This window comes from Macrobrachium nipponense, chromosome 3 (assembly GCF_015104395.2).
Source record: "Macrobrachium nipponense isolate FS-2020 chromosome 3, ASM1510439v2, whole genome shotgun sequence".
In the NCBI taxonomy this organism is placed as follows: domain Eukaryota; kingdom Metazoa; phylum Arthropoda; class Malacostraca; order Decapoda; family Palaemonidae; genus Macrobrachium; species Macrobrachium nipponense.
Window position 1 is genome coordinate 47,665,735 of NC_087202.1, and position 23,299 is coordinate 47,689,033.

Consider the following 23,299-nt stretch of genomic DNA (forward strand, 5'->3'; position numbering starts at 1 on the left):
CCACTACAAAGCAAATTCCGCATTACTGCAAGTGCCTAGGCTACGCTCATTGAAGGTACAGTATATTTAAATTTCCGAAAATATTCTCCAGCGCATTTGCGGTCTGGAAACGTATTTGTATTTAATTACCTTATTTACTTTAATAAGTTCATTCATTATGCTCTTTATGGTGGGAGTGATGCTCGATTCGCACACATGCAGACACTCAGGCGGGCAGTGAGGAAAGTGTTGCAATAGAAGGACATTTGATGTTATCAAGAAAGCGGGAATGTGTGTGCTTGACTAGAGGTGAGTGGCGCAGTGTATTATGTTGTCGATATGCAGTTCAGCTGAAGATGTGCCGTGTATGCGTGTGGCTTGTCTGATGGTAGAGGCTATTTGTTTATGGGCCTCATCCTTGATTCTGTACTTGACAGGATACATGGTTGAATGTCTTCCGCCATCTCTTTTATTTTCTTTTAATAATATGCGTATACTATATATATGTTTGGTAAAATGTTATTTGTAAATGCATTTATACTTTGTGATAACTGTAATTCCTAAGTATTTTTGGAAGTAAAGTTTCTTTGTAAGACCTCTGGTAGCAAGAGTTCTTTTTGCCTTTTTAATTATAAGGTTCGGCTCCTCCACTTTTAATTGAACTTCTTCAAGTAGAAACCATGCACGGATAATTTTACTGGTTTATTTGTGTTTTCATGGGTAACTACTTCTGGAAATGTGGTAGGCATTGTAATTACTCGGGTTATTGCTCAGTGCAAAGAGTGTTATTCATTTTGCAGTGTTTTATTGTCATTCTGGGGCTGTCGTAATAATTGTGATTGGTTAACTATATACACGAGATAACTTTCATCTTTTTCATTTTGAACATTTAGTGATGGTTTTTCCCAGTTGCTTAATTAACACATATGACAACAATGAAATTTATGAATAAAAATATAAGTATTTTTTAGCAAGCCCTTTAAAAGAACCTAAGCCAAAACGAATATATGTCCATATATATATATATATATATATATTTATATATATATAATATATATATATTATGTGTGTGTGTGTGTGTGTGTGTGTGTGTGTGTGTGTGTGTTATGCGTGTATGTGTATGTGACAATTATTTAATGTGGTATATTTTGGTTCTCAGTCAATAAAAGGTTCAGGTTGATGTGCATTACTCTAGATTTCCTCTAGAATGTAAAATGTGTTATTTTCAAGGCCTTCCTAATAAAGTTTCTGTTCCCGACCAAGATTTTGAAGGAGCCTGCGTAGAAACCCCTCACTAATATTGAAAATTGTACTAAAATAGAGAGAGAGAGAGAGAGAGAGAGAGAGAGAGAGAGAGAGAGAGAGAGAGCCACAAAAAAGATAATGTAAGCTGAAAAAATGTGAAAAGTAAAGCTTCCCTTATTATCCCAAGTAACATAAACAACGATCATCTGCCAAGGGAGAGGAAAGAAAGAAAAGGTAATACCGGGAAAACAAAATGCGAACGAAAACCTTGGTTAATATTCAGACTTCATAGATAATAACAACAAACCGACAAGCGGCTACTATGGAGAGAGAGAGAGAGAGAGAGAGAGAGAGAGAGAGAGTAGATAAACCCAAAAACAATATGAGAGAAATTATCAACAAACATCTGGTGAGCGAGAGATGGAGAGATACGGTCATTCCTAAAGCGGCAAAGAGATATCAAACAATCAACAAACATCTGTTGTGAGCGAGAGAGAGAGAGAGAGAGAGAGGAAGCCATCCCAAAAGCAATATGAGATAACAAATTTCAACAAACTTTTGGTATGTGAATGTGTGTTTATCCGTGTTTGTTTGTTTGTAGGTAAGGGAAAGAGAGAGAGAGAGAATTGTTAACACTGCGAGATTAAAGAAATAGATAATAATAAAGAATATGGAGTTTGTGGGTTTTTGAGAGAGAGAGAGAGAGAGAGAGAGAGAGAGAGAGAGAATGATCAACGCAAAAACAGTAGTACCGCAAAATGTTAAAAATTCCTGCACTGGACGACTACAATTTACATTTCAGAATTATCTATCCATGACCGCGGAATTTCTCTCTCTCTCTCTCTCTCTCTCTCTCTCTCTCTCTCCAATGAGGATTTGTATCTGGAATGAAACCTTCATCCCCTCGAAATGGCTGTTTCTGCATCGGCTGTTTCCGTTATTAATCGACCCTTACAATTAGGATGACTCCTGGGTGTGTGTCGGGGGAACTGGTGCGGCTTGTCAGAGCTGTCACATATTTTTTTGACCATCCTTAAAAGATAAAATAACTTCTAGTCTTTTTGGTCGAGTTGTTTGTCTTTTTGATCCGTCATTTGACCTTTTTTTTTTATCCCTCTTCAGTCATGGCGGCTTTGTGTCAGTAGTAGTAGTAGCAGTAGCAATAGTAGCAGTAGTACAGTATTAGTAGTAGTAGTCTTCCTCCTCTGTGTTCATATTTACAGCTCATTTCTCAAGCTGTTCAACTATGAATATTTTCACTTACTGATTCGGCCATCTTCATTTGCTTATTACATAAGATTTTTTTGATATACTTGAAATCTACGGAACAATTTTCTTTTCTTATAAGTATTTTAAAGAAACCTGCTTGCAAATTAATTGCCTTCTGGGTTATTCCACTTCATGTTGTGCATATCAGGAATAATAATAATAGTAATAATAATAATAATAATAATAATAATAATGGTGATGATGATGATGATAATAATAACAATGATAATAATACTACAGAATGAAACAATATAAATGTATTTTTGAATGGTAAAGTTGTAAGTTTAATAAGATTTATAAAGTCTGTCAGTTGCTATGTCAATGACTAATGAAGCATCTGGGAACAACTCTATGGAGAGTTACTGCTGTCAGTTCGCCTTGTATATTGCGTTGTAGGCATTAGTATAGGGAGTTTCCAGCGTCCGTTCGGCTCCAGCTGTGCCTGCTTAAGCCTTTGACTTTGCATCCGTTCCCGTCTCCTTTCATCTGCTGTACTGACTGGCAACAACTATTAACTGTTTATCATTTGTGCAGCTGTGAAGCTTTTTCCCAGTTTCTCCTTTATATCCATGCACGTCCTCTCATTTATTTTCTGTCTTTCTATTTTGCTGTCCAAATCCTCTTACCCACTCTTTTTATTATCTGAGGCCCTGAATGGCTCAAAAGTGCCCCAGTGCTTCGCTTCACAGCCGAAATTTCAGCATTGATTCGTGTGGAGGCTGGGAAACAAAACTAAGATATGAATATCTTCAAGTATACATTAATTATCAATTTCACTTTCATTTCCCCTGTTCCATAAATTGATCTTTTCATGTTATAATTCACCGAGTTTGCACCTGAGATATAATTTCATTACACAAGAATGGAACTGCTAACAACTTTTCACATTTTTAGGATATCAAAAGTTCTAATTCAAAGTTACATCAGTCCTTTATTTATACAACAACTCTTACCCGAAAGTGTGACCTCAATTTGAAAATAGAATATTCCTTGACAGAGCACGATTTTAGTTGAAACCGCATCACCGAATAGTGAGCCAGCTTTGATCGGATTATTCCTGCACCAGAAATACTTCATTCTGCATGAAATTTGGTCTCTTTTTGTTATTGTTGTTATAACATCGCTTTCCAAAAGCGCTGCAGCGATTGTATGCGATTAGTATTTGCGTCGAATTCCCCTGCGTTCGAAGCTTTCAGAAGAAGGACTTTATCAGCAAGGGTCTTTAGGGCTGAAAATTGATCAGTAAAAGCCTCTTCGAATGAATGTTCTCAATGGCAGGACTTTGAACTGCAAGCTTATTAAATGAGGCTCTTGGGAATGTTCAGATAAAGGCCTTCAGGTCTTGAATTTTATTCAAAGGGCCTTTACACCTAGAGCTCTTTAACAGAAAAAAGCCTTAGGATGGTCATCAAAGGAATTCTGAACCGAGAGTTGACAGAGAATTGTATTATCAGAAATACTGTTGAAACTTCGAATTCATCATGAAAGGCCTTTCGGCTGAATTTATTGCAAAAGACCTCTGGGTTGAGATTTTAATAGATATGCCTTTGGAACTAAGATTTTGTTATAAAACAACTCCAGGTGTTAGAATTCATCATGAAAAACCTTTGGGATCAGAAGTTTAATATGAAGGCGCCAAGGCATTGAGTGTTTGTAACGAAAGTGCTGTAGGCCTCAGCAACCGAGGTTTAGACCTGGAGTTAAACATCAAAGAGCGTATGAATAATGAAAGTGCTTTTGATATGTCTCTTGCATTTTTTCATAGGAGACTATTATTTATTTTCATGGTTTCTATTTCAATCATCTGCGTTGATGCTCACTTATATTTCTTTTGCTCCACTTTTTCAATTCAGTTTTATTCCTTTTATCTTTTCTGTTAAAGGTGTTTGCTAGTTGAGGTTAATGGTATTTGGTTAGTTTCGTATTGAGGTGTCAGTTTCTTATGAAAAACAAGTCGGGCATCAACTCTTACGTTTGATCTCAGCCACTTGCAGAGGAGTTACTGTTATTGAATTTAGGTCCACCAGCAATCATTATTGTCGCCCATATACGAATGCTGGGACTTAGTTCGTTCTCAGACTATCTGTTACAAGGCTACCTAGCTATAAATAGGTAGCAGTAGTGGCTTGAGTCAATGATAAGCGCGTGAGGCCAGCAAGCCCCACCTTAAAGACTTGCTGAGAAAGCAAAGGGCCACAGTCTTTTCAGTGCTGGTACTTTCACAAGGAAAATGCTCATAGCGTATATGTATATATATCTATATATAATATATATATATATATATATATATATATGTATATATGTGTGTGTATATATATATATATATATATATATATATATATATATATATATATATATATATATATATATTATATATAGATAGTACTGTTTCGTGTCTGCATCCGAGTCTTGTATTTGATATGATTTGATTTATTATTTTTTGTATAGTAATTCCAGATCTGTGTTGTTTCGGGCAATAAATAGGAAAAATTTAATAAAAATAGGCACTTCTTGTTAGCCATTTTCTTAAACTTAAGTAACATGTATATGTGAATGTGCGTGTATGCATATTCATGTAATATCAACCAGCTGCACCAGATCGCCAAAAGAGTTTAATCTCATTTTCTTTATATTTCCAAACGATTTAGAAGCGGATTTGCATATGCATGAATGCGAATACATATTGCTCCGGATACGACCATCATACCGACATTCTCTGGATTCTTGTGCCGCGGATAATGGAAAGCGTCTACATTTACGGGTAAATATTTCCTGTCGCCACTGTAAGATAGGTGTTTTAGCTGTAAGGAAGAATGCTGTTAACGTTGGCAAGGTCTTTTGTGCCTTTAAAAGCTAAAGTAAAATTTAAAAAAACGTTGCTCTATAAGGAAAATGGTATCCGGATTAAATTATTTAAATTCCTGTGACTAATGTAAGCTTAGATTTCGGTTAGGAAATGGTTTTTAACAATGAATAGGTCTTCTTAGTCTTTAGGGAAAAAATGAAATGAGGAGGCTTTTTGTTTCTCCTCTAATGATTTAACTTATTGGGGTTTCTGCAAGGTTCAAGGAAGATTCATCCGAGGAAGACCAGATATTGTCATTTACCCTTTCTTGGAGGAAGGAAAGTCTGTTTCAGGAGGAAAAAATGTATTGGTTTATTCTGATGGAAAAATTAAACCAAGCTCTAGAAGGACGGAAGACAGCAAAGGGAAAGACGAGAGCATGAGGAGGAGAATGCCAACGCATTGCTTGTTCCTAAATGAGATCCCAGAATCTCAAGAGAGGAATTTATTCCATTGTTATACATCCCGAATCATGACTGGAAATTCTTCATTGTGATTTTCTTTAAATGCAGAACAAAATTATTGTTCCAGACGCTTCTGGTCACTTCCAATTCTGAAAGAAATTTTTCTTTGCATTGTATTAAGGTTAAGAAGCAATATACCATCGATACTCAGTCCCGCAATCCTTTGAAGCCGAGCTAACTCATCACATTCACATTTTATGCGTTTGATCTCCTACAACATACGTAACTCAGTCTTTGACCATGACAAAGGCGAATATTTGCCATATTCAACAATACAATGGTCTCTCTCTCTCTCTCTCTCTCTCTCTCTCTCTCTCTCTCTCTCTCTAAACCGGCTCCCTACACCGTTTCTCTGCAGTGCAGCCTTCAAGCGCCTTCACATCTCTAGGTGAATTTGACGTTTTTTTCCCTTTTTTGCCAAGTATAAATATGGCTGCAGATCGGGTTTGCGTTATTTATGGCAAATTGCAGTAGCATATCTCCGTTGCATTAGCAAGCAGTGGTATAGATAAGAAAAGAAAGGAGAGAGAGAGAGAGAGAGAGAGAGAGAGAGAGAGAGAGAGAGAGAGAAAAAATTTTTTTTTTTTTTTACAAATTATTTATATAAGATACAACAAAATAGTATTTAATGTGATCTAGTTAGAATTAATTTCCACGTAGGCAATACATTTTTGGCATGCACATCCATTATGAGAATCCATGTTTTTAGATTAACTTTGGCCCTTAATATATATATATATATATATATATATATATATATATATATATATATATTAATATATATATTATATACTATATTTATATATATATATATATATATATATATATATATATATATATATATATGTATATATATATATATCTATGGTATAATATATATATATATATATATAAATACATATATATCTATATAATATATATATATATATATATATATATTATAAATAATTGATTTTACGATTTTCCATTCTTGTACACGCTAGGGTATTCAATTTCACAAATATAATTTGGCAATTTCGAAGCTAACTGGCTTTATTAGTATTTCAAACAATTCTCTTCCAGGATGAAGATTTCTCAGCGTTCGTCTGTATATCATGAATAATGTAGTAGAGCGTCCTTAATTAACTAGCACAGCCCCCCAACACACCTAGAGTGGTTTAAGCTGACTGACAGCCATACCTGACAATCTCCACCTTGGGACACTTATTACAGAATATAGGGTTATTGGGGCAGGATATAAATCTACTCTTACTTCATGACTGGTTATTCCAAACTGTTCAGGAATAAATCTGAAAGATGACACGAAATGTAAAAAGCGTTAGTATACAGGCGAAGTCATCTGAAGAGACTGATAAGACCAATCCTTACTGAAATTGGAACCTCATTTCATGGATGATGACAAGCAAACTTCGTATGTTGCTTCGTCATGCCAGCAAAATATCACTGAGCAAGAAATAGACTATAACAAGTTCCGAGAAGTGTTTCATAATTCACAGGAGGAAACTGGGGTTTATCATCATGTTCCTGGTCATTTTCTCAGACCTGTTTGCTAGTTGGTTAGCACTGATACGCTGCTATTACATTTTTTTTTTAGATTATTTTTTCTACCAATCATCCAAAGGAAATTCACCCTAAGACTCCTGCAGTTCATCGTAAGAATTCTTCACGAGGTTTATCGATACAAGTCGTTGATACTGTACCTTTCGAGTTGTTTGTTGTCTGTAAGCAACGTCATTAATAGTATTGTTTTTACTGTTGTTCTCCTCGTAATGAAAGTTCTAAAGTTATTGGCATTGTAATAAGAATGTGCCAACATCTAATATAACAGTCATTTTAATAGTTAACGGAATCTTCACGAGGAGTAAAAGATTAAATTTTTTTATAAATTCATATGTTCAAGAAAAAACGTGAATTCAAAAATGCTTTAGGCTAAATGAAGTCCACAGCTTCTCTCCCGCGTCCTCCTCTCTTGAGATATTCCAGATACCAGGATCTTTCTTCTTGCTATTTCGAATGAAGACGACGGGGAAGAAACTCGCGGAATAATTAAGCCTGCAGAGAGCGAAGTTAATAAATCGCTACAGGCGCGAGAGTAGATTGGGTCATTAGCGAGGGAAGAACATACCCTCTGGAATGGAGAAGCACCTCGCTGGAATGGAGCGGCTCGCCGGAGGGAACGGCCAACCACTACGTTGCATCGGAAGAAGCGGCAGTGAGGGAGCCATTTGTTTCAACAAGCGGCCAATTGAAATGTCGGCCGAAGAACCGTTATTCTCAGCGGAATAAGTTCAGAAGATTGCGAACATCTGTAAGAACTGTTTCCGACTAAAACGGACGAGAAGTCTAAAGATTTGCGTATGTTTTCACCAGCAGAAAAATCTCCCCAGAACACTTTAGATCAAGCAAGCTTAGGGCAAAGGCCGTTGGGTATAATATGTTAGCATTTCTACCTAGGCAATAAAAAAAAGTATATTTTTCCTCGAGAGAGGCTGTATTTACCGGGGAAAGTAAATCCGGCAAAATGATCGCCGTCAACGGGAAATCCTCCGGTAACCATTATTTCTTGGGGAAGTTGTATTTTTTGGAGGAAGGAAGAAAACTTCTGGCAGAGCCATATTGGACGCATACATCGCCAGGCGGAATGTTTAAAGGGGGAAGTTAGGAGGGGGGGGTGTTGATGGAGGCGCCCGGACAAAGTTTTTGCGGAAAGTGTTTTCCAGTAAGTATTTCACGAGGATTTATTTCAAACGGCAAACAATTACTCTGAGGAAATTCTCCTCTGAAGGGGAGACAGGAATATTGTCAAGAACGAGGATACTTTTCCAATTACTTGCTTAAAAGATATTCGCTTTAAGAAAGGGGAAAAGAACGATTTTTTTTTGTGTTGGGGGTGGGGGGGCCCGGGGATCTCTTTCTAAATCCTGCCTCACTGTCTATTATTCCTACTTTATTATCGGAGGCCTCCCTAGCTGCCCCTATTTCGATTTCTTGAAATACCTAGTTGTCGGTATCGTAGCTGAGTGAATAATGTTCGCGGGTCTTTGCTCGGTCGCTGCTACCTGTCTGTCAGTGAAAACATCGCTTGATTTGTACGTCATGTTGCCTGTCAGCGATGGATTTCTCTTCAGATATTTCTCGCGCTACTGAATCTTATAATTGTTGACTTGCCAGCACACAGATCCATTAAAAGTTTTAGGTAATGAATGTTGTTAATGTAGTTGCATTACATTCACAGTAGCTGAAACAAAAGGTAATTAAATTCTCGCCTGATAAACATCGCGCCCACGAAAATACGTTGATTATACAGCGTTGTTGTTGACTGGTCCCCCCACCCCCCTCCTCCTCCTCCTCCTCCTCCTCCTCCTCCTCCTCCAGCACGCATTATTTTGTTGTTCATGAATAGACCAAAGCGCATTTAATCTATTGGTTGCAAATGCGGTGATGCACAAACCATTAAGCGCACAGAGGATTTCATGGCAGAAGTCATGTGCTTGTTACAGAAAAGAACAAAGTAAGTTTATTGTTGAGTAAGAACGGAGCAAAAGATTGCAATAAAAACAGAGGCACAAGGAAAGAGAGAGAAGGTCGAAATTTACACTAGGGAGGGATGAGGTAAAAGAGAGAAAGAAAGAAAGGATTCAGAGAGAAAGAAAAAGGATATTTATTAGAAATAACTCGCAATGAAAGCAAAGGCACGTACAGAAAGAATGGAAATTGTTCATAGTAAAAGGAAATAAAAGAGAAAAAGAGGACTATATTGTAATATAATGTATATATTATATATTATATACATTAATATATATATGTGTGTGTGTGTGTGTGTGTGTGTGTGTGTGTGTGTGTGTGTGATTAGAAAGACGTTGCAATATAAAGCACAGAGAGAGAACGCTCAAGTTACTGTAATAAGCATAAGACAGGATACAAATGTGTGTGTATATATATATATATATATATATTATATATATATATATATATATATATATATATATATATATATATATACATATACATATATATATATAATTATATATATATATATATATAATATATATATAATAATATATATATATATATAATATATATATATATATTACATACAATATAGTATATATAATAATATATATATATATATATATATATATATATATATTATAATGTAAATATATGAATTATCGCGACGAAAACTTTCAGTAAAAACGGATAGTAAAAAAAAAAAAAAAAAAAAAAAAAAGAATGGAAGTCTTGTACAACCGAAAGATTATTATTATAAAGGATTAGTTTATCCAGACCTCTGAGCCTAATAACGACTCTTCTCGGGCTGGTTACAACCGAAAGAAAGCTAAAAGAAAAACAAGAGTGTGGAAGAAGAAGACGAAAAACGTAACGTACTTCAAAAGACAAAAACACCGCCCTCCTTTTCAAAGCAGTCCGACGAGATGAGGAATTTGGTGCTCTGGAGTCGTTACGTAAACTTCCTATAACTTCCTATAACTTCGACCGTCGTCCAATTTCCCCTGCCTCCAACCCCCCTCGAACTTCTCTCCCACGGAAGTTGGTATCTTCATGGCATTTACTAGTCCATGGCTTTGTCAGTACTTGCTGATGCGCCTTGCTCTATTCCCGACTGCATATTCCCGCCCGGGCTCGTCTCTCCCTCCACAATGCTTGCTATCTCTTTTTTTTTCTTTTTTTTATTGTAATCTCTCTCTCTCTCTCTCTCTCTCTCTCTCTCTCTCTCTCTCTCTCTCTTTCAACTCTTGTTCTGTGTTAATACGTGATTTTCATATGTATCCACTTCAGTGATAGATTATTGGACCTTATTTTCCATTCCATACCATAATTAAGGACACGTGTATATATAAATATATATACAACATATATATATATATAATATATATATATATATATATATATAATATATAGATATAATTATATATATGTATGTATTAATTATAATAATTATATAAACATATATATGTGTGCGTGTGTAAATTAGAGGTCTTAGAATATCTTTACAAATCTAGATCCATATGAAGGATTGAGTCGTGGGCAGCCATAGTTAAGTTAATCAGAGTGAAAGTGAAACGAAAATAAACAGCGACAAAAATGTCAACAGAATCCCGATTACGTAGTTCCAATATTTTAGAGGAGCCGTTAATTCTTGATTAATTTGTGTCAATCTCAATATTTATGATAGTAGATCATTCCTCGGATTGTCCGAGTTCCCCTATATTTGCATGTGTTTATATAAATTATTTGTGTGTATATAATAATATATATATATATATATATATATATATATATATATATATATATATATATATATATATATATATATATATTTATTTATTTATTTATTTATATATATATATATATATATATATATATATATTTATATATACATACATATATATATATACTATATATATATATATATTATATATCTATATATATATATACACACACATGTATGTATGCATATGAATACATATACTGTACAGTATATGTGTTTGCGTGTGTATATATGTACGTATACTTATTCAAAGCTATCATTCACACTGATTTTGTTTAGCACCGGATGCATTGAGAGGAGAACTATTATCGAAGAAAAAATTATATTACATTTTCATACATCTTTTCCTGAAATCTCAAACTTGTGGAGTTCCCTAAAAAAGAAAGAAAGCAAGATATATTTATATTTTTCCAAACTAGTCTTTCAAAGGGAGAGCTAAAACGGATTACCCATAACTTCACAAAAGCCGTGTCCGCACTGAAGGTGCCAATTACGATTTTATTGCCCCAAAGCGAAACTGTTAATTGTCTCTAATAGCGCTGCCTGATAAATGCAACACGATTTTATACTTTTTTATTTAAAAAAAACATTTTCCATAGCAGTGGCCTGGATTCCAGAAGAGTGAAAATCGTAATATAATTGTCCCTTCTGGGGGAGTGTGTGGTTTGAAGTTTCTGCCATCTTCTTGGATGAAGTAGGGAATTTTGTGTTTTTCTTTTTTTCTTTTATGTCTTTATTTTTCTCAGTCAGGAAACTACAATTGAAGAATAGGGACTTGGAGAGAACCAGAAGGCGAGGATATACAATTAAGAGGCTATCAAATTAAAAAACAAAAAGAAGAATGTGAATGATGTCGCACGGGCTCTTGCTCAATAGAGCAGCCTCTAACTGAGGATTTAGTCCATGCAGACGAGAAGTGGCCTTCAGGGTATTTATCTTGTGAGGGGGCCCAGTGCTATCAGTGTACCTCACTTGTTGACTGTTGTCATTACTTTTTGTAGGGTTCCATCAGCCCCTGGCTCCAAACCTTGTCATTCCTTGTACCGTACTACCTCCGTTCAAAATCTCTTTCTTCCATCTTACTTTCCACCCTTTCCTACCAAATATTTCAACATTATTATCAGCGCTGAATGACCTCATAAATACCAGCGGTTGACTTTGGCCCAAATTTTGTATTCCAATCCAATTCAGGTTATTATGTAACTTTCCTAGTCTTTTTTAGACAGGTTTTCGAATCTGATTATTTTGGGTGATTGTAAAAAAAAAAAAATTCCTGAAAATTAGGCTTCGAAACATCCAGTTGTACGAGATGTAATAAGGACAGGAATTTTTCGAATATTAATGTAAAACTGAAGTCGGGCAGTTTTCAAAGGCAGCTTCAAGGGACACAGACAGGCTTGGCTTTCATTTTGGAACCATTATTGGCTATTTGGTGTACAGTTTGGCATCAAGACGTCAGGAAACTTTCTTGTTCGTGAGACGCAGACTTCACGTTAGACTGGTTGCGGAAACGAAGGGAGGAGGACTCCTCCCTCGCGGGCTTCTATTTCTTGTTAGAAATTCTTACGACGTGAGCAAAAGTAACCCGAAATATTCTGTTGACTCAAATTCAGCAGAAAGGAAAAGGCTTCTTGTACGGATTGTCAGTTCTCCCCCTTTTCTCGTAACACTTCTTAAGAAAATTGTATTTTTTGAGTATGTGCACATATGTGTGCATCTTCACACACACACACACACACTATGTATTATATATACACACACACACACAAATATATATATATAATTATATAATAAAATAATATATAATATATATATTATATATAATATATATATTTAAGTACATAATATTTATACATATATTTATATATATATAAATATAATAAATATATATTATATATAAAATTTATATATAATAATAAATATAATATAATGAAATTAATATATATATATATATAAATAAATATATATATATATATCTCGAACTACAAATGGGCCTTTAATATCTTAATTTCGCTCTACCTCGAATTAATAAATATTTTCATATTTATGTTTAACCGAGGGGGGAATTTATTAAGCAATTAATAGAATTGGCGATCGACAGGCGCGAACCATCGACCTCTTCAATTCCAGGACATGTCAGTGGCGGGGTGATCTGGGGCTTCCATTTGCCAGTCCTGGAATTGAGAGGTCGGATGGTTTCGCGCCTTGTCGATCGCCAAATTCTATTATCGCCTAATAAATTCCCCCTCGGCTTAAAAACATATATGAAAAATATATTAAATTCCGAGGTTTAGAGCGAATTAAGATATTAAAGGACATTGTAGTAATTAATATATAATAATATATAATATATTACATATATATATATATATATATATATATATATATATATATGTATAATTCTAATATAATATAATATATATATTATTTATATATAATTATATATAATATTTCTTTGTGTGTATAATATACTTACTATTATACCATATTTGTCAAGTGAATATATTATTATATATATATGTAACTGTATGTGTAATTATATTATATATAATATTATATATAATATATATATTATATATATATATACTTATATATATATATAATATATGAACAAAGTTACAGCCACGAAGGAAAACTAAGGCACTGGAGATGCCAAGTAATTTAGTTCTTATTACCAAGGCATGTTCACAGCTGTGAACATGTCTTGGTAATAAGACGAAAGGACTTAGCATCTCCACTGTTTCAGTTTTCCTTCGTGGCTGTAACTTTGTTCGTATAATCATCACGTTTTGTAATTTATTTGTGATTTAGAATTAAACATATACATACATATATATATTAATATACTATATAATATAGTTATAATTATAATATATGTATATATATATGTGTGTGTGTGTGTGTGTGTGTGTGTGTGTGTGTGTGTATATATATATATATAATATATATATATATATATATATATATATATATACTGAGGTAATTTACGTCACTAACAAGACACGTAGTGTTGGTTGTAGTAAGCTGAGGACAGTTAAGGTTCTTACAGATAGTTATATTATATCTGTAAAATTGTTTCATGTATGCTCATACTACTAAGGTAAGAAGTTGATTTTAGAAAATGAGTAGTTCTGTTAATATATTTAATGTATTAACTCCATTTTTACCGAAGCTTCTGTTTCAGAATAGTAATTGGCTTTTACTTTTGTTAAAGGGCATAAGTCAGTAATGTTAAATGAGTTGTATTCATGTAATCTTCAATGCAATTTTCTATATATGAGAGGGAAGACTTTCAGCTGAAAACACAATTGTATTTTTCACGTATATATTACAAATTTTCTTATATATAAGAGATCGCAATACGACATAAAAAAATTACTCTTGCGCATGTAAAGATTATGATTACAGACACTAAAACCTTATGGGCGCGCGCGCGCGCGTGTGTGTGTGTGTGCGCGCGTTTTAGCGGATCCAGGGTGTGGCACCTGGCACTTCTCCCACTTCCCTTGAAAATAATGACAAAACAATAATATTGAAGATTTACATACTCATAACATAAATGAGAAATATAAAAACGGGGGGAATATATTATAGAAATAATAATAAAATTTTGAGGAAAAAAATAATAACAGCAATAATATCTTAATGATAATCATAATGGAATCGGTATCTCCTGATAGAACAGGCGATTGCTGTCCAATAAATGGACTGCATTGAATGGGCAGAAATTGTGAAATGGGTTCCATTTCATAAGTTCTACTACTTCAATACTGAATCATAAGCTGAGGAAAATATATTATACCATATATGTGTGTGTGTGTGTGTGTGTGTGTGTACTGTGTATAATATGAAAATTGGTGGCCACACATGAAATTTTTCAGGACCCGCTAGTGTGTGTGAGTGTGTGAGAGTCCTTTACAGTGTCCACATATAACTCAGAGAGCGCCACCGGTAACTAACACACACACACACACACACACACATGCATACAGAAACTTACACATTCCTACAAACACAAGACAGCATAAACCTATTTAAGGAGAAAGTTAACCTGACCGGAAACCGTGGAACCGCAATGCAGTCGTGTGAAGGTTTTCGAAACCGGAGGTTGAATTTGAGTCGGTCGGTTTCTTTTGTGCAATATGGAAATCAGGCTGACGAAGCCTGTTCTTATAATTAAACGTATCTGCGCCTTTTACGGAGGAGGAGGTGGATGGCGGGCTGGAGAGAGGTGGGGTGGGGGACAGCATTGTAGTTTGTTAAGAGAGAGAGAGAGAGAGAGAGAGAGAGAGAGAGAGATGACCTCAGTCACGGAAAATAATGTGCGTTTTAGAGAAAAATTGCAACATTTGGATAGAGAGAGAGAGAGAGAGAACACTGTAGCCTGTAAAGAGAGAAAAAAGAGAGAGATGATCTACGACACGAGAAAAGAATGCGCGCTCTAGAAAAAGAAATAAACGCATAGTTTCTGGTCAGAGAGAGAGAGAGAGAGAGAGAGAGAGAGAGAGAGTTGGTGTTTTAGGAATAGAGAAAAAGAGAGTGATAGTGTAAGCGTGTGGTGTGTGTTAAAGAGGGGGACCGAGCGAAAGGAAAACTTCGGCAATGCAAAGAATTATGAGAACTTGAAAAGTCGTTGTGAAACTTCTAACTAAAGGGAAATAGGTTGCAAAGCTGAATTACATCTCCGCTTTTTCTTTCACACTGAGAAAGAAAGGTTTATCAGAAAAGCCATCTGTTTAGTTTTTTCGCTTTTGAAGTTTGGCAGAGCGATTTGTCTCAGATCTTGCACCGTAGGTTTTGTGAAACAGCATTTTTTATGTATTATCAATTAGAATGTATTAGTCCTCTCTCTCTCTCTCTCTCTCTCTCTCTCCTCGTCTCTCATCTCTCTCTCTCTCTCTCTCTCTCTCTGCTCTCTCTCTCGCTCTCTCTCTCAGGTAGTAGCTCCAAAGAGAAAGAAGAGACCTGTTTCTGCTTTGTTAATCATACAACTGTTGAATCAGGGATGAAATCCCTGTGCAGATATCTTTCAGAATATCTGCTTGTAACATGTGTTTGAGCAAGTTAGGGTGTATGTATATATATTATATATATATATTTATATATATATATATATATATATATATATATATGTATATATATATTATATATATATATATATATATATATATATATATATATTATATATATCACACATATCCACAGGTGAAAAATAAGAGACAGGGTGTAGGTTCTGACCGGTTTCGGCTTTATTTTCAAGCCATTGACAAAGGACTGATACATAGTATTAGAATTCACGAGTATATATACTACAAGGACAGTACTGACGAACATACACACCACAGTTTGAGACTGCAGATCCACCCACAGGCAGGTGTCAAGGTAGGAGTGGCTTTCAAAAATCATTAGGCTAAAATTTACAATAAATTCTCAAGGGATACTACCGCTTAGGGTACAAGTCCACACCTGACAGGTGTCAGGGAGGCGGGGTTGAACATCTCATTACCACTACTCCCGCCCCCTTTTACTGTGTTTACAAAATAATAATCCTATTTTTCATATATCTCTACAGCCAACCTTAAAATTTAAACAGTTTACAAATTTCTTTTGATATTAAAGGATCAAGTTTATACATTCCTTGACTGATGTTCATATTATTGTTGTAACTTTCTTTTATAAAACTAGATTCAGTGATATTCCTTTCCAATGCATTATTAGAACACACCAGCTTTTTTGCCCCTTCCCAGTTAATAGCATGATTGTTCTCACTAACATGTACAAATATACCACATTGTTTATGTTGTTCTATTCTTTTTTCCAGTGCTTTCCCCGTTTGACCAATGTAAAAGTTGTCACAAGACTTACACGGGATTTTATATACACATCCTTTAGCATTGTCGGGGGAGTTCTTAATAAGTACCTGTCTCGTTGTTTTATTGTTTTTAAAAACTACATTAACACCAAAATTCTTCAGGAGATGTGGGATATCTTTCATATTACTATTATAAGGTAGTACAAGCAAATTTTTGTTGTTGTAAGGTTCTTTTTGATTTTGATACATGGTCTTTTTTGCCGCTTTTAATGCATTGTTTAGTACATTATCTGGATATTTCAGTTTCTTGCCTGTATTCTGAATCTTATCTATTTCCTCATCTATATATTCTGGGCTACATACCCGTAGTGCTCTTAAAAACATAGAAGCAAACACTGATCTTTTAACCTTATTGTTTTGTCCAGAATAGAAATGTACATAGGAAGAAATATTAGTAGGTTTTCTGTAAACACTATACTTAAACCCACTACTATTTCTCCGTATGAGGACATCCAAAAAGGGTAGGCATTCATCTATTTCTATTTCCATAGTAAATTTAATTGATGGTACTAATTGATTTAATCTGGCAAAAAAGTTATTTACATCTTCATTCCCTGGCCATACACAAATTATGTCGTCAACATATCTAAACCAAGGTACATTTGTGTATGGCCAGGGAATGAAGATGTAAATAACTTTTTTGCCAGATTAAATCAATTAGTACCATCAATTAAATTTACTATGGAAATAGAAAAAGATGAATGCCTACCCTCGGAATTAATATATTTTCATATATGTTTAACCGAGGGGGAATTTATTAGGCGATAATTGAATTGGCGATCGACAGGCGCGAACCAGTGACCTCCCAATTCCAGACCACCCCCGATTAAACATACGTATATGAAAATATATTAATTCCGAGGTAGAGCGAATTAGATGTTAAAGGACATTTGTAGTTCGATATATGTATATGAGTCACGGTAATGTGATAGACTTATATAATGACTACGTGCGGGCAAAAGCACTATCACGCAACCGAGAACGAGATGGGCTGTATGCAGTCGCCAAAACAAAAAATACCTATGCGCGGCAGGTATTTGAGGTGGGAGGTGGCATATACTTATATCTCTTGCGGTGGCGGGGTGGTCTGGGGCTTCACTGCCTGTCCTGGAATTGAGAAGTCGCTGGTTCGCGCCTGTCGATCGCCAATTCTATTATCGCTTAATAAATTCCCCCTCAGTTAAACATATATGAAAATATATTAATTTCGAGGTAGGTCGAATTTGATATTAAAGGACATTTGTAGTTCGATAAATATATATATATATATATATATATATAATATATATATATATAATGCCTTTTACAGTAATATAACAGATAAAATGAAGTTTAAGTTTTTTACCGTAATATAACAGTATGATAATTTGAACGTTGCAACCATATATTTCGAGCAATTCCTTCAGTGCTCCTGATCAGTGTTAAAATATGGACATAGGATGTCTTACAAGAGTATATATACAAAGAATATGTAGGTGTTGCATTAAGTCTTGCTGCCACACCTACATATGCTTTGTATATATACTCTTGTAAGACATCCTATGTCCATATTGTAGCAGTGATCAGGAGCACAGAAGGAAGTGCTCGAAGTATATGGTTGCAACGTTAAAAAGTGTTTTATGGGCCTTTTATCTTCACACACACACACACGTGCGCACACATACACAGACACAGACACACACACACACACACACACACACATATATATATATATATATATATATATATATATATCTTTATATATATATATATATATGTATGTATATATATATATATATATATATATATATATATATATGTATTATGTTATATATATATATATATATATATATATAAATATATATAAAATATTGTGTTTTTGCATTCTTATGTGAAGGTGCATGAGTTGCTACGAATTTATTAAGCACACAATCCAATGGCCTTTATTTATTTTCCTTTAGCTAATGAAAACTGCGCTCCAAAAGAATAGAACTCTTAGCGTCAAAAATTGAATGGTAAAGACAGGATCAGTGAGTAGCTCCTGTACTAAAATACTTCTTCTTCTCCATCCTTTCAGCTGGTGGCGGTGCCGTCCTAACGACAACAGCTCCGCCGCAGGGCACAGTCCCCCAGCGGCTTTCTCCGTCTCCTCGGGAAACGAGCATCAGCAACAACGAGGGCGCAATCAGCGGAATCTCCAGCAGCACGGAAACGGTCGTTACAAGCTTCGTTACGTCGAAAGAAGGAATCGAAGCGAAAGAAACGGCGACAAACGCCAGCGAGGCCGAGCAGCCGAAACCCCGCGAGAAAAGAAGCAGCAGCGCCAACTCTGGCAGCCACCGAGGCAGGAGCAGTAGCTCCGTCGTGATTAACGTAGGGACGAGGCACATGGGCATGAATCTCAGCGGTAGCAGCAGCAGCCCCGTCGAGCCCATCAAGCCCTTGCTGGAATTAGGGGTCGGGGAAGAAGGGGCTCCCCTGATCGTCCCTCCCCACCCTGTCTTCGACGAAGCCACACCGAAGAATGTCTCTGGTTTGGCGGGCAATGCAGCCTACCTTCACTGTCTCGTCCACAACCTCGCCAACAAAAGCGTAAGTACCTTAATACAAATTTTTGTAATGCATTGAATCTCATCTTTGAGTCCACGAACCTCAGCAACGACAACACACGCGCACGAATATTCCCACCCAACCACCACACAGAGGATTCGTAAAAAACTTACCATGTAGGTCAGTGGTCTGGGTATTCATTTTCGGAATACTTGTTGGTCGTTAGTTTGAGATATCCCCTTATATCTGAACATTCTTCAATCTTTTCCATGCAATTTTTTTCCTCAGATTTTCATATCTCAGGTATTTTTATTGCTGCCCCGTTTTTATTATGGTTGCGGTTTTATTAATCCCAAATATTCTTACGTCCAGCTGTCCTCAGCCACGACGTTGTATTCAATGTAAAGATTCAAAGATTTTCATGTCCAGATATGCGATCCTTTGATGCCCTTTCATATCAGGTTATTAGTTTAATTTTTTGCTCAAGCTGGATTGAAAAAGGAACATTTATAGTATATATATATATATTTATATATATATAATTATATATATATATATATATATATATATATTTATATATACATACATACATACACACATACATACATAATAGTTTGTCAGTTGTATACTTGGCAGTTTTGTGTATTTTTACATTAAGCTATGAGTAACGCATTGCTTTCGAATGCACATTACTTTAGGAATAACTGACACCGAAAGTAAATTATATTTTGTGTGTCTTCCCACCATAACCAGGGTTAGAACTTACGCTTTTGGGTGTTTTAAGTAGGGCGACAGGTATCACAACCACCTAACCATAAAACAAAGAAAAAGGTTTGAATCCAGGTAAAGGGCAGAGGACGTGTGATATAATCCCCTTGGTTGTAACTTATTAATAAATTAAGATGAAGATAAAGTGAATTCAAAATCTCGTTGTTTTTTTATGGCTGAACAGTGTATATGTGTGTATATACAGGGTGTTTCGAAATTAGGCCCCCTCCCCCTCTACAGCATAAACTAAAATTGATATGGACAAAAACAAAAGTATTTCAGAACAGGTATTTGTTTAAATTTCTCTCTAAGTATTTAATATTTTGTGTGACCTACATCTGCCTGTACCACAGCCTGCAATCTTGAGGTGTATGATTTCAGCAAAACGCAAAAAAGCTGAGACTCAAACTCCATTTTCCTGAGCACTTCAGTCACCTCTCTTCACAGGTCATCGAGGCTTGGTATACCATCATAATTCACTGTGCACGCTTCAACACGATCCTATAAGATACTACCAATGTTTTCACGCACATTAAGGTCAGGGGAGCTACCTGGAAATTCACTTGACAAGAAGAAATCGATACCACTGTTTCGAAGCAGCTCCTGTGTCTGAAGAGCCTTGAAACATGGTGCCTTATCAAGCAAAAATGTGACTTCCTCAACAGATAACACATTTTCAGGATCTTTAAGGAGAGAAATTACTCCACCAGTAAGCACAGTTTCTCAGAAGTATTCTCCATTCCATAACTGTCCTTTTTCTTTGATGATCCACGTTATCCATTTGGCTGTGAAGCAGAGAAAAATTCTCAGACATTCAGGAAATTTCACAACTTGGCGATAGCACACATCATCACTGATATCATCCAACTTTACAGTCCAAATGATGTCATTTTTATGATTTGGCTTCCTGACTGAGTAAATGAAGAATTCATCTGATGCGGCAATATGGAGAAAGTCAGCTTCATCCCAATCTTTAAGAAATGAACTACAAAACCATGCACGGTCTTCTCTCTGTTGCTGAGTGATGTTGGGCTTGCTGATAACATGAAATGGCTTGATGCCGGATTTTTTCAATTCACGATATACAGTACTTTAACTTCTCTATAACTTCCCCTTGCTGATAACATGAAATGGCTTGATACCGGATTTTTTCAACTCACGATATACAGTACTATACTTCCCCTTTTTGTTTCTAGTTCAAGCGCCAATTTACGTAAAGACTTTCTTGGTCTACCCATTGCCTCAGCTATGATGTCTTTTGACCCCTGAGAGAAGACTTCAGGCCTTCCCAGATTCTCACTCTTTTCGTGATGACAGTCTTATGGATTTTTGTTCCAGTTTCTTTTAACAAAGGATTCATCTCTTTTAATGTGTTTAGGTATCCAGGAACGTGAAATGAAGGATGCGCCAGCATCCCTGGCCTCTCTGAAGGTTATAGCCCGGAATTGGTCACTCCTTCTGATTTCCTCTGAGTCGTTAGCCATGGCTGTATCTAACTCTGTCATTCAGTCTGAAAATACAAGAAATGTAAAATGAAAAATAGCTCAATAGAAACTCAAGGTAATGTACTTGGAGATGAGCTATACCAGAAAACTTCATGACTTTCCTTTTGTTCTATAATTTCGAAACACCGGTATATATATATATATATATATTATATATATATATTATATATATATATATATATATATATATATATATATATAATAGATAATTTATTTAATTTTTATTTTCATTTTATTTTTATTTATTTTCCATTTATCATATATTTATATATTATGATATATATTTTTTTTATATATATATATATAGTATATATATATATATATATATATATATATATATATATATATATATTTACTTTTTTTATAAATTTTACTTTTGTTATTATATAACTAATATATTTTATTATTGGATTTAATACTTATATATGAATATATATATTTATTAATATGATATAGATGTATGTATATATATATATATATATATATATATATATATATATATATATATATATATATATATCTTATATATATAACTGAATATGGATAATAATTGAACGGTGGGCTGTTTTTATTTTTCCTTGAGATACCCTCAAGTCAAAATGGCTTTATGCCAGACAAAAACTTAGTAAAAAATGGCACAGGTAGAAATGACAGCAGTAAAAATAACATGGGTAAAAATGGCACATATACAACGATTCGCCGATCCCCGAGGGGTTACTACTAAACATTGTGTTTCTCCACTAAATATTGTCGTCTCCCGTACGGAGTCATCATCAGCATTACATTTCAAGATAGTTTTGATAGGCAGTTGCACAGTATTTTCATCAGTTCTCACAATGTTTCCCACTTTCCTCGATTTCCCTGAATGAGACGAGTGTCTGGGATCTCAGATGACACGTAAATGAAATCGTTTCAACAGCTTCCTAATAAGGAGTGCGCTACTTAAAACTGATTTTCATTTGACAGTGAGAGACGTTATTTTTCCGTTGTTACGTAGGGATGTTTCACTGAGGCACGTTGAAGAACCCACTGAATAAGGAGCAAGGTGTAAGCGCCAACTCATTAGCTATACCGTGATATTCCGGTTAGTGAAGTGAAGTAAAATTTGGTTTAGAGTTTGATCAACCTTTTTAAGCTGAAGAGCACCCACCTGTTTCCTGGATAACCGTGAGAGCACCACAGTAATTTTATAGTTTAGGAATTAGGAAGCAGTCCAATTAGTAAGTGAAAGATTTAGTCTTCGTTTATTTAACGGTAAAAAATTTTAATTGATTTGCATTGCAGACCTAAAAATGAATTATTACTATTTGAATATTTATTCAAAGTTACTGATATTCACCAATCAGGCAAATTTTACACAACTGTCATTGACATTATACTACTTTAGCGGCGCACAATCATGCGCAGGTAATATGTTTCCCTCTTAAGTCAGATTATAGTGCTATCTAAATTGTAACTCAATGAGTTTTATTGATCAATGTATTTAGTTATACGTTTGCCTGTTATCAATTATATCCCCCATTACTCTAA

General features: G+C 35.0%; 1 protein-coding gene across 2 annotated transcripts in view; it reads left to right on the forward strand.

Moving 5' to 3' along the window:
* LOC135222192 (uncharacterized) overlaps nt 1-23,299 on the forward strand; it is a 349,661-nt gene that overhangs the window by 175,975 nt on the left and 150,387 nt on the right. The window contains exon 2 of one of the 2 annotated variants that reach the window (XM_064260345.1): nt 19,024-19,538. In XM_064260345.1, coding sequence (XP_064116415.1) covers nt 19,024-19,538 — 515 coding nt within the window. Of the gene's footprint in view, nt 1-19,023; nt 19,539-23,299 lie in introns of those variants that run through there. The other variant, XM_064260344.1, reaches the window with a different exon arrangement.